Genomic DNA, 13,377 nt, shown 5'->3' with positions numbered 1-13,377 from the left:
GAACTTCTCACCCGATCTCTCAGGGAGACCCCAGCCACCCTCCGGAGAAAACTCATTTCGGCCGCTTGTATCCGTGATCTCGTTCTTTCGGTCATGACCCATCCTTCATGACCATAGGTGAGGGTGGGGACGAAGATAGACCGGTAGATCGAGAGCTTTGCCTTTTGGCTCAGCTCTCTTTTCGTCACAACAGTGCGGTAAAGCGACTGCAGAACCGCACCAGCTGCTCCAATTCTCCGGCCAAACTCCCTCTCCATGGTTCCCTCACTCGTGAACAAGACCCCCAGATACTTGAACTCCTTCACTTGGGGTAAGGACTCATTTCCTACTCGGAGCGGACAGGCCACCGGTTTCCTGCTGAGAACCATGGCCTCAGATTTAGAAGTGCTTATTCTCATCCCAGCCGCTTCACACTCAGTTGCGAACCTATCCAGAGAGTGCTGGAGGTCGCAGGCAGCTGATGCCATCAGGACCACATCATCTGCAAAAAGCAGTGACGTGATCCCCAGCTCACCGAACTGCAAACCCACCTCCCCCCGGCTACGCCTCGATATCCTGTCCATGAAAATCACAAACAGGATTGGTGACAAAGCGCAGCCCTGGCGGAGGCCAACACCCACCGGAAAGGAAGACGACTTACTGCCGAGGACCCGGACACAGCTCTCGCTCTGGGTGTACAGGGATTGGATGGCCCTAAGTAGGGACCCCCTCACCCCATACTCCCGCATAACCCTCCACAAGACCTCTCGAGGGACCCGGTCGTAAGCCTTCTCCAAGTCCACAAAACACATGTAGACAGTTTGGGCAAACTCCCAAGCCCCCTCCAAGATCCTTGCGAGAGTGAAGAGCTGGTCGGTAGTTCCACGACCAGGACGAAATCCGCATTGTTCCTCTTCGATCTGAGGTTCGACTATCGGCCGGACCCTCCTTTCCAGCACCTTGGAGTAAACTTTCCCTGGGAGGCTGAGTAATGTGATGCCTCTATAATTCGCACACACCCTCTGGTCCCCTTTTTTGAATATGGGGACCATCACCCCAGTCTGCCACTCCTTCGGCACTGACCCAGACTTCCACGCAATGTTACAGAGGCGTGTCAACCAAGACAGCCCCTCTACACCCAGCGCCTTCAGCATTTCTGGACGGATCTCATCAGTCCCTGGGGCTCTGCCACTGTGGAGTTGTTTGACTACCTCAGTGACCTCCTCCAAGGACATTGACGACCCCCCATCATCTTCCGGCTCTGCCTCGTTCGTAGAGGGTGGATTAGTCGGGTTCAGGAGTTCCTCAAAGTGCTCCTTCCAACGCTCAACAACCTCCTCAGTTGAGGTCAGCAGTGTCCCCTCCTTGCTGTATACAGCTTGGATGGTCCCCCGCTTTCCCTTCCTGAGGTGTCTGATGGTCTTCCAGAAACACTTTGGTGCCGACCGAAAGTCCTTCTCCATGGTTTCTCCGAACTCCTCCCACACCCACTGCTTTGCCTTGGTCACGGCCGAAGCCGCAGCCCTCCGGGCCAGTCGATACCCTGCAACTGTTTCTGGGGTCTCCCGGGCTAACATATCCCGGAAGGCCTCCTTCTTCAGTCGGACGGCTTCCCTGACCACCGCTGTCCACCACGGTGTCCGAGGGTTACCGCCCCTTGAGGTACCTATGGCCCTCAGGCCACAGCTCCCAGCCGCAGCTTCAGCAATGGAGGCTTTGAACACCGACCACTCATGCTCGATGTCCCCAACCTCCACAGGGATGCCTGAGAAGCTCTGCCGGAGGTGGCAATTAAAATCTCTCCGGACAGGCTCTTCCTCCAGACGTTCCCAGTTCACCCTCACTACACGCTTGGGTTTTCCAGGTCTGTCCAGAAGTTTCCCCCGCCATCGAAACCAGCTCACCACCAGATGGTGATCAGTGGACAGCTCTGCCCCTCTCTTTACCCGAGTGTCCAAAACGCATGGCCTCAGATCAGATGATACGATAACGAAATCGATCATCGACCTAAGATGTTCTGATGCCAGGTGTACTTGTGGGCATCCTTGTGTTCGAACATGTTGTTTGTTATGGACAAACCGTGACTAGCACAGAAGTCCAACAACAAAACACCACTAGGGTTCAGATCGTGGTGGCCATGCCTCCCAATCACGCCCCTCCAAGTTTCTCCATCATTGCCTACGTGTGCATTGAAGTCCCCCAGTAGGACAGTGGAGTCCCCTGCAGGAGCCCCAAATAGGACTCCACTTAGGGTCTGCAGGAAGGCCGAGTACTCTGAACTGCTGTTTGGTGCATAAGCACAAACCACAGTCAGAGTCCCCCCCCCCCCACAGTCCTAAGGCGCAGGGAGGCGACCCTCTCGTCCACTGGGGTGAACTCCAGCACAGAGGCGCTCAGCTGGGGGCTAGCTAGTATAGCCACACCTGCCTTACGCCTCATACCGTGAGCAACTCCGGAGAAGAACAGGGTCCAACCCCTATCCAGGAGTTTGGTTCCGGTGCTGTGCGTGGAGGTTAGCCCCACCAGGTGTAATTGGTATCGCTCCACCTCCCTCACAAGCTCCAGCTCCTTCCCCCCCAGCGAGGTCACATTCCATGTCCCCAGAGCCTGCCTCTGTCGCCCGGGTCCGGTCCGTCGGTGCCCCCCGCCTTCACCGCCACCTAGTTGGCAGCGCACCCGACCCCGACAATTCCTCCCGCGGGTGGTGGGTCGATGGAGGATACGATGGTGTTGGCACGTTGCTTGTTCGGGCTGGGCCCGGCTGGGCTCCGTGGTAAGCCCGGCCACCAGGCGCTCGCATGCGGGCCCTCCGTCTGGGCCTGGCTCCAGACGAGGGCCCCGGGCTTCCTCCGGGCCGGGTCTCTCTTCCTTTTAGTTGTTCTGTCATCAGGGTTTTTTACCTGTAACCCCAGGTAGGGGGGCTAGGGGGTACTACCACTTGCCCAAGGTGGACACCCAGACTAGTGGAGGGAAGGAGGCGTCTAACTTCTCCATTCTAGTTTTGCACAGAAAACTAGCCACTGCCCATCCAGACTTTTCAAACTGTCAGATTTACACTGCATGTATTGTTGGTTATTATGGCCCCTCTGGGTCTGTCTGTCTGTCTGTCTGAGGAGAGTCATAGCTGGAGACCCCTGTTTTGTTCCCCCAGGATGAGCTGTTGGCAGAGCTGGCAGAGTTGGAGCTGGAGGAGAGCATGAAGAACATGGGTAGGCTGCCCAGCGCGCCCTCCTACGACAGGCTGCCCAGCGTGCCCTCTCACGGCAGGCTGCCCAGCGTTCCCTCTCACGACAGGCTGCCCAGCGCACGCTCCCATGACAGGCTGCCCAGCGCACGCTCCCATGACAGGCTGCCCAGCGCGGCCTCTCACTGCAGGCTGCCCAGCGCGCCCTCCCACGACAGGCTGCCAAGTGTGCCCTCCCACAAGCTGCCCTCGGCCCAGCCGAGTCAGCGCACCCGTAAGTATGAGCGTCCTCGGGGGGCGTGGTGATGCCACGTTCTGGTACCCAGCAGCATAGGCTCCTCACTCAGTGACGTCGTCTCCCTGTTTTACAGCAACCAAGAAGAGGGTGGAGGATGACAACGACATGCAGATGTTGGCCGCCTGGGGGTGTTAACTCTGAACGAGTGGGTGTGTACTGTATGCATAGAGTATATATGAAGCATACACAGAGTATATATGAAGCAAACACATATGAAGCATATACACAGAGTATATATGAAGCATACACAGAGTATATATGAAGCATACACAGAGTATAGATATGAAGCATACACAGAGTATATATGAAGCATTCACATAGAGTTTATATGAAGCATACACATAGAGTATAGATGAAGCATACACATAGAATATAGATGAAGCATACACATAGAATATATATGAAGCATACACAGAGTATATGAAGCATACACACAGAGTATATATGAAGCATACACAGAGTATAGATATGAAGCATACACAGAGTATATATGAAGCATACACATAGAGTATAGATATGAAGCATACACATAGAGTATAGATATGAAGCATACACACAGAGTATATATGAAGCATACACAGAGTATATATGAAGCGTAATCTGACAGTTTGTGTTTTCTCTTTTGAAATCTAATCGGTGGGAGCTAGGTATTGTATTCTATTTGTATTGTATTACTTTCTATATGTATAGTTTTACCTGTTGTATAGTATATTGCCAATTGAAGGATTTGAAAGCAATAAGTGCCATTACTTTACTATTGCTGTTTAAGTGAAGAGTGCCGATTTTCCGCTGCTCTGCATTACCATATGTTGGTGTTGATAATCATGAAGGAAATGAATTGGCTGTTGCACTAGAGATGTGACCTTGGTGCATGTAATAGCTTGAATTCGGTTTTATTGTAGTTTTCTGCAGTCTGTCCATTTGTGTAAATATTGGAATGTCAATGTCATTAACAAGATTTTAAGAAATAAAATGTTTAAAATCAGTCCTGCTTTTTACAAAACAAAAAGTCTTAATGTTGAATATTGGACAAATCAGTAATATGGGTTATCCTATCATAAGAAACCAGATTACGTATTGTGAATTGTCGGTTTGGCTAATATCATTATAGGGATGGTATTTTCCAATCTACTGTAATATCATTATATGGGCCTAAAATAATAGTGCTATGGGCCACTAGGCTTGTTTGCCTGTTTGTTAGCTGCACTGCTGCCGAAGGCTGCAAGGGGGCGTCATTACCTCACTCTGCACGCGCCTGGTCCCTTGTCAAGCTCAATCTTCCAAGCAGGAAATCCTTCTCCGACAGATTACACACGCCTCATGAAACATACATAGCAAGTTAGTTAGCTAGCTATAAACACTACATTTTCAACTAAAATAACAACACTGACAATGAAAGCGGGCAAACTAGTACCACCAACAGGTAGGTGTTCAAAACGAAAGAAGAGCAGTTGAACAAACTACAAAAAGGGTTCGTGTTCACTGTAGTTTGTATTTAGCAGGAGTCAAGGTGGAGGCTATTTTGCTAGCCAGTTTGACACTTCACCTCTGACAAGTGACACGTCTCGCGTGCCAGATACATTTATACTGCCTGGACCGGGTCACTATACAGCGAATAAATGTTAATTAGATAACTTGGCACGCAGTTCAAGCCTGTATCAACTTGAGTAAGACTGATAGCCTAGCCAGCGAGCCATGCTGATCTATTCGTGTATAGTCAAGGATAACTTTGAATTCAGTGCAGCATCCCTACTAACACAATCAGGTTGCAGCAATGTTGCAGAAACGTGCAATTTAGACTTTTGTATGGTCCACTCAACGTCAAGTTAAACGTGCATGCAACGCAAACGCGGTATCTGCACACAAGTTGCTGCAACGTGCAGGTCCAACGTGTCTGCAACGTGCCTGCAATGTGTACACAACGTTGTGATTTCCGTGATGAGTTCGATGTATATTGCTGCAACGTTGTATACACGTTTATATATTACTTATATACTTATATTACGTTGCTGCAAGTGGTCTACACTTCCGTTGGCTACATATATATAATTTGCATTACAAAACAAATCAGCTCCTTGCACAAGCTCCACTACTTCCTGAAACTCTACAGGCATATTTCTTTACCGTCCTATACTATTGGATAGCAATAGCGATGAATCCGGTGTTCAGCACACCTGATCAATCACTTCCATCCACTAGTATAGGACAGGAAAGAAATACGCCTGTAGAGTGTCAGGAAGTAGTGGAGCTTGTGCAAAGAGCCTATTAATGTCATAGTCAATGCAGCAAGCAAAATTATGGTACAAAAGTTATGACAACACCATTCAGTCAAGAACAATTTATTTTATTAAAAAAGTACACAATGTCTGGCCTGCAACATGATAAACAAGTTTAAAAACAAAAAGGATTTAAAAAAAAATAATACAAAAAGTTATTTACAAAAAAAGTTATTTAAAAAAAAAAAAAAAAGGCAGGCTGTGCTCAGATAGGCTGGGGGTGGGCGTCAGATGGGCTGGGGGGCAGCTAGGAAGGGAAGTCTTCCTCATCAGAATGCTGGGGAGTGCTCAGATGGACTGTTCTTGGATGGGCTGTGCTCAGGCGGACTTCTGCAGATACCTAAAGACACAATGAAATGGCCGTAAATACACAACGCACATACATGCACAAAAAAGTGGTACACAATCTTTGGAACCATGCAGTGTCACTGGGTAGGAGAAACCAAAAAAAAAGACATCACTTACCCTTCTGCATTTAGCAGGGGCATGTTTCAATGTCTCCTGCAGCTGGGCGGCCACCTCCGCCATCGTAGCCTTTGGCATGGAGACCATCACTGCACCTTTAAGTTATCAAGAAAGGTAATGGTTTCAATTCACATCGGTCATGGAACAAAGACGATGTATTAAAAAATATTCAAAATATGAACCATTTCTTACGTGTTAGAACATTGAAGAGTGTCATACTCTTCAGTGGCTTCTTCCCCTTCTTCCCGTGCACACTGTAGGCGCTCCACACCGCATGTGTGGCTACAGCTGACAGCACCCGCCGGACTGTGTCCGCCAAGTCTCTGCCACCAATGGCACCTAGGTATTGTGTCTGCAAAACAAAGACAGTCATTTACTGTACCCTTACCTGCACTGCAAAAATAAGACAAAGTTCCGCCCTGCAGACACTCACCATCTTCCTCTGATGTTCCCGGTCCTTCAACCTGGCCTCACAGACCTGCAGCTCCTCGTCCGTTTGGGCAGGGTTCAGTACATCCAGCACTTCTCCCTGGGCTCCAGACTCCACAGGCCACGTGCTCTGGGCCAGTTCCCTCACAGTCCGTGCAAGCTCACGGAGTTGCTCCCGCATCTCTGAGAACTGCTGATGTACAGACCTCAGGAAATCTAGATAAACACAGATGTGGCTATAAGTACATTGACATAAAACTAAATGAAACTCAAAATATATCCCTGCATGCAACATGAAGTAGTCCCATACCAGCAACTGCAGAGCAGCATCGATTAGGTAGAGGGTTACATGGAGTCAATGGTGCTGGAGCCGTTTTATTGGGCGACGGCATCACAGACCTAACTGAAAAACAAAAGGGATAAAGGAAAGGGATTAGCAGGAAACTGTATGGTGTTGGCAGCATGCTTTGGCTTCTGGCATTTGAAGGAAAATAAATTAAGACATTAACAGGTAGACATCAAAACACCACAGCAGTACATGCCACTCTTACCTGGTCTGGCTGGGGTGCTATACATGAAGCCTGGGCTCGCATGGTTTTCGCTCACAGGGGATGAGCTCGGAAAATCTGCAAGATGAGTAAATGGTATTCAATCTAAAAAAGCCAATCACAGAGCTAACTGAAAACCTAAAGGGATTAGCAGGAAACTTTATGGTGTTGGCTTTGGCTTCTGGCATTTGGAGGGAAACTAAATAAAGACAAGACAGGTAGACACCACAGCAGTACATGCCACTCTTACCTGGTCTGGCTGGGGTGCTGTATGATCTGGCTGGGGTGCTATACATGGGGCCTGGGCCCCGCTCGCCCACATGGGACAAGCTTGGAAAATCTGCAAGATGAGTAAAATGGTATTCAAAATAAATAAAAAATAGTCCAACTATCAGTGTGCAGTAGGCATAGACATTTCATTTCAACACAAACATGCAGTTTCAGTTTTAACAGGAACGCCTGTTTTTGACTCGAACTCCAACAATATCCACCACCGATATTACTAATGTGGCAAACAAAGCTGCCTCCATCTTTGTTTCGAGCTAACGCTATTGTCCGGTAACCCGCTTACCTCGTGGGTGGCATTGTTCTCAGTCTCCCACTTTCCAGACAAATGGAAAATATATAAAGCATTATCTTGGCTTCGCCTTCACTGTTGCCTATGTAATATTAGCCTAAGATTCGTGATGTCCTTAGAAAGCCTGACACGAGTGAGCTCCCAATGTGAGTCTCAAATTCAGCAGAGTCAAACAACAAACAATTCACATGTGCAGCGGCCATTTTAGAGTAACGTTAACTAACACAAACTACCAGCTCAGACCGTTCGCTTGCTTATGTTTCTGCAAATGTTCGCGGCCAACACAAAGCCAGCAGTAACAGAAAAAAGGTTTGCAATAGTTTGTCGGATTATTTGCAATATTGTCTAAACGTTAGTCAAGTTCGGGCCTTGACTTAGCTAGCTAACACTAGGTAGCGTGCTAGCTAGCAATAGCTAACGTTAGCTAGCTATCATTAGGTAGCGTGCTAGCTAGCATTAGCTAATGTTAGCTAGCTAGCATTGGGCTTCCAATTCCTGAACTTAGTTTAGCGTGCAGGTTATGAGTTACTTCTGTTTACTTAAATTATTACCGGTAAGTAAACAAATAAATAGCTAAACCAACAGTCAAATCAATGTAATTTGATGAGGAAAAAAACCCCGAGGTAACTGGTATAACTTACCAGAGATGAAGTGCGCACCACACTGTGTTTGTTAGTCCCCAATCTGTTCTCTTTATGGCTTTAAACCACAGCTTTCGACGGTTCCTCTGAAAAGGGGGACATCTCGAGGGGATGCTGAAGAATCTGAGGCCATCATCTTGTCCTTTTCTGTTTGTACAGTTCACAGCACAGCAGCTTTGAGGCATAATTAGCTACATGAAACGAGTAGCTAGCGAGTTCGTTCCTCGTTCGCTCGTTCCTTTTTACCGAGAGGCTGCGTGCTCGCTCTGCTGTGACGTAGGCGGCGAACCCATCTATAGGAGGGAAAGTAATCTCATCGCCCCCTAGTGGAAGCGTTCCACAATGCCGAGAGAATGAATGGGTTTTCTCGACACGTCTTTTGAAAAATGATATCTTGGTCGACACCGAAAAGTTAGAATTTTTTTTAATTAATGAAAAAGCATTCAATTTATAACAAACAGGGAAATATACAATCAATAACATTTCTAAGATGCGTTATTAACCTCAACATACAGTACAATATGAAGGATATAAGCGAATTTTTTTTTTTTTTGTAAAAAGACAGGAGCAGTTTGGCAAAGAATCCTGCCTACTTTAACTGTGAACCAGCAAGCAGTGACGTCACGGGATAGCCCGATAGCAATCCTAATGCTAGCCTAATAGGACTTTAATCCAACGTCACTGCAACGTTTATTTAATGACGTTGCAGGGACCCATATTGCAAATGTTTCTGCAACGTTGCAGAAAAGTCTAATTAGACTTAGGAGGGTAAAGTTATTTTCGACCTTAGATGGACGTTGTCACAACATCGCCTGATGGTAACGTTGCAACTTACCTAAGTACAACTTATGTGCAACGTTGCTGCAACCCACTGTGTTAGTAGGGATGCATGGCTATATTATGATGAACAAAACGTAAGCACAATCTGTGTGTCATGCTATGAAACCAATGTCTGGGTTGGCGACTAGGAGTCAGATGTTACAGTCGAGTTGTCGGACGAAGACCGATCAGAACAAAATTTGTTCCATTTAATGTAGTGGCTATTTTGCACTGCACTGCGATTTTCACATCCCTCAGAGTGGGTTTGTAAGCAAATAAGTAACAATAGACTGTTTTTTCACACAATGTTGCTGCCTTCTGGTTAGCAACTTTGTTGACTTTGGGCGTGGATGTTGTTATATTTAACGTGTTCCTCATTCCTCTTGAGAGAGAGGTGGTTTTGGGGGAAGGTTGCCAGTCAAGGTTGTCTGCTAACATACAAGACTGCGTGGATCTCTTTTGCTGTCTGTATACCAAACTGGTGTAGTTTGGAGTGCAATTATCGCCCATTTTCCTCTCTTATCAGGGACCTTGGCACAGGCAAAACCAGGAAGGGAGAAGAGTGGGAGAAGAGTGGAGGTGACAGGCTGAGAGAAAGTTTTTGTGGTTGACAGCCCGAAGAACTGGATAAGAGGAGTCAGCAGGGAGCATGCCTACTGACCGGGATCCCAGTGACACAGCCAAGCTGCTTCAGCTGCTGCTGCTCTCCACCTACTGGGGCATGCAGATCTGGGTCACCTTCATTTCAAGTGAGTACTGGACCCTCTGACCCTTCCCCCCCCTAACCAAGTCCTGGCCTCTAGCAGGGTCCACAGTGTTAATATCCAGGTCTTATTTCTCTGCAGGCTTTGTGATGAACAACCACCTGAACAGACATACCTATGGGTTCATTCAGTCTCGCCTCATCCCCTTTTACCTTCACATGGGCTCAGCCTGTGCCTTCTTCAACCTCACGCTCTACGCCGTCTACCATCCCAGCGACATGTTGGACGACAGGGAAGCCTTTCAGGTGTGTGTGTGTGTGCGTTTGCTTACGAGACGTGCATATGTGGCTGTGTAGGTCATAGGTCATTAAAGGAGTAGTAAAGGGAAAATGCATGTTTAGCCCTGTTTTAAGGTTACTTATGATCATATACAATGCTTCAGATCAAAACGTTGACAAAACTAGCACTTTTGAGAAAGTCTGATAATTGCTCTGCCACCATTTTGGTCATACAATGGATGTGGGTGGGCACCTTGAAAAATCATTCAAAAAACATGTTAAACTCTCAATTTCAAAGACAAGAAACTCACCGAGGTGTTAGTTGGCGTTCTGACATATAATTCGCCATAAAGTAAGATTCTAGTTCATCTGGAAAGGCTTTTTAAAATATTCAGCATAGAACTATTTAGTCGCAGCACATGCATACTAGGTAGCCTAGCAACATAAACAATAACAATAGCTACCGTAAGTAGTTCCGCTTCCTGAATCCCCTCTGTGGATTGATCTACACATCTACAACGGTTACTCCAATACAAGTCAATGGATTTCATAAAATGATCAATAAAACCCTAGAGGATTCATACTTTGTGGCGAATTTGATGTCAGAACACCAACGGACACCAATTACCCCCTCGGTGAGCTTCTTGTCTTTGAAATTGAGAGTTTAACATGTTTTTGAATGATTTTTCACGGTGCCCACCCACATCCATTGTATGACCTAAACAGTGGTAGAGCAATTATCAGAAGTGCTCGTTTTGTCAATGTTTTGATCTGAACCATTGTATATGATCATACGTAACCTTAAAGGACAATGCTCGTTTTTGACAACCTGGACCTTATTTACGACATATTATGAGACGTTTGACTCACCGAGATCACTTTGGTGTAGTTCGGAGGCATGTAGAACAAATTTAAAATCCAGCGCGAGCCAGTATATGCATATAATGGCGGTGGTGGGGGCATGTGAACAACCACAACAGGCCTACGCTCTATGTAAGCACAACTAGCGATTCATAAAGACAGATTGATGAAAACAACCGTTTCGCGGCAGAAAATAGATTTTTAGAAACTGCATTCCCGGTGCCCCCACCATCGCCATTATATGCATATACTGGCTCGCGCTGGATTTTAAATTTCTTCTACATGCCTCCGAACTACACCAAAGTGATCTCGGTGAGTCAAACGTCTTATAATATGTCGTAAATAAGGTCCAGGTTGTCAAAAACGAGCATTGTCCTTTAAAACAGGGCTAAACATGCATTTTCCCTTTACTACTCCTTTAAGTCTTGATCAGTCATTAACACTGGAAGCGCAGAGCTTTCATACCAGTAACCGCTAAGGCACACACTCATGGGCGTCAGGTCTTGGCTGTCAGATCTGTATTGTCCTATTATTCTCATTAATGGCCACCTATCAATCTGCATCCCGATAGCGCGCGCCCCCTGACAAGCCATAGCCTAGCTTAGCATAGCTTCTTGATCATATGTTGAAAAAAAACATCTCAATGTAAATACATTTCAGAACTTTTGTTTTGGGGTAAATAAAGTCAGTCTTTCTCTCTCTCTCCCTCTCTCCCTCTCTCTCTCTCCTTCTCTCTCCCTCTCTCCTCGATCTTGTGAGAAATAAGTGCAGATTGTTGCCAGGTCATTCTTTTGTGATGCCACACAACCGTGGAGGTTTCTGTGAGCAGCTTACCCAGTTCTCTGATTTTATTGCGGGAACATTGGAGTCAAGGAGGCACAAAGTGATGCTGCGAGACGAGCAGGTTTTTTGTGTGGATTTGGCATCATCCTGGTCCTTCTTGTGATTCTGCTCAGTATAGAGTATAGTCTCCAAATTACTTATATTCATTTTCTATGTTGTATTCATTGTCTCAATTCACTTATAGTAAACGCATTAAATTCGGCCAGAGGAGAGAGGCGGGGCTTTTCACACCTTAGTACCATTGGGTACCAATGTTAACTTCAAAGACTTTGCTTTTCGCGCTTATAGGACGTGTTAAAAAAAAGAAAGAACTTCTTTTGTAATCCACATTTTGTCATCATCAACGTAGACATGTATAGTATGTAAACGTCAGGGCAGGGGGGTAAATATTGAATAGACACTGACAGAATAATTTTAAATTCAGTACTTCAACCGCTATTGAAAAGCCGCGGTTCTAAGTGTTTAATAATGTTCTCTGAACGGTGTCTCTGTCTCCCCTCAGATCTGCATCTTCTTCGTGTGTGTGACGGTGGCGGCCGTGAACGCTCAGTGGTTTGGCCAGATGACCTCTGAGATCATGGCTGACATGCACCTCATCGAACAGGCGTGCGGACTGGGCCAAGACATCGGCCTTTCGTCCAACAGGGAGGCTTACGCCAAGCTGTGTGAGACGGATGTTAAATACAGCCATCTGAGTGGTCGCCTCTGGCTCTACAGGCTCCTGTCGTCTCTCTGCAACCTCTGCTGTATAACCTGCAACGCTTACAGCCTTTTCTACATGGCTGAGAACCTCATCACGCTATAACACACGCACCGGTCAGAACTGTCATCCCTCCACTTAGGCCAATAACTCTGCCCAACTGGGCCTGACCTCGCAAACGGTCACTCCCACTCACTCAGCCAATCAGACTTCCAGAAAGGTTTGTGTTTGATTATATCAAAGCTGACATATCAGTCAGTAGCTGATGTCACTCTAGTGTGTTCTTTTGAGGTAGAATGTTCAGACAAGTGCCTTCATTCCTCTACCAGAATGATGTAGCCAGAGTACTAATCACTGAAGTACCTGGCTACTACTGCTCAGCCAGGTGGCTCAGGAACTTTTCGAATTAAAATAAAGGGTTATGTTGAATTTAGGTTGGTCTAGTGCTGAATATGCTACAGTTGATTGAGATGCAGCCCTGGTGTATGCGTCTCCATGGAGGGATGAGAGCAGAGATGACCTGACTGCACGCTGGCGCTCCACACATACCTCACCTTTGGTGATCAGTGGACAGCTCTGCCCCTCTCTTTACCCGAGTGTCCAAAACGCATGGCCTCAGATCAGATGATACGATAACGAAATCGATCATCGACCTTCGGCCTAAGGTGTTCTGATGCCAGGTGTACTTGTGGGCATCCTTGTGTTTGAACATGGTGTTTGTTATGGACAAACCGTGACTAGCACAGAAGTCCAACAACAAAACACCACTCGGGTT

At 46.8% G+C, this 13,377-nt stretch overlaps 3 protein-coding genes across 3 annotated transcripts in view; all 3 read left to right on the top strand.

Annotated features, from left to right (window-relative positions):
- The window catches only part of mcama (melanoma cell adhesion molecule a), a gene marked incomplete at both ends in the record, with an annotated part of 46,420 nt that overhangs the window by 30,447 nt on the left and 2,596 nt on the right, over nucleotides 1-13,377 (top strand). The window lies entirely within an intron of this gene.
- Nucleotides 3,166-3,665, top strand: LOC311328726 (uncharacterized protein). The gene is made up of 2 exons (XM_084462652.1): nucleotides 3,166-3,437; nucleotides 3,535-3,665. Exons 1-2 carry the CDS (start codon nucleotides 3,176-3,178, stop codon nucleotides 3,594-3,596), a joined length of 324 nt encoding a protein of 107 aa, XP_084318778.1. The 5' UTR covers nucleotides 3,166-3,175; the 3' UTR covers nucleotides 3,597-3,665.
- LOC311328725 (transmembrane protein 205-like) lies at nucleotides 4,783-12,954 on the top strand. Its single transcript, XM_084462651.1, has 4 exons — nucleotides 4,783-4,884; nucleotides 9,743-9,965; nucleotides 10,062-10,225; nucleotides 12,405-12,954. The coding sequence occupies exons 2-4, from the start codon at nucleotides 9,866-9,868 to the stop codon at nucleotides 12,705-12,707; spliced, it is 567 nt and encodes a 188-aa protein (XP_084318777.1). The 5' UTR covers nucleotides 4,783-4,884; nucleotides 9,743-9,865; the 3' UTR covers nucleotides 12,708-12,954.

Source organism: Borostomias antarcticus (genome assembly GCF_949987555.1).
Source record: "Borostomias antarcticus genome assembly, contig: scaffold_83, whole genome shotgun sequence".
Lineage (NCBI taxonomy): Eukaryota > Metazoa > Chordata > Actinopteri > Stomiiformes > Stomiidae > Borostomias > Borostomias antarcticus.
Note: the sequence above shows the minus strand (reverse complement) of the source record. Positions and strands in the feature narration are given on the sequence as shown.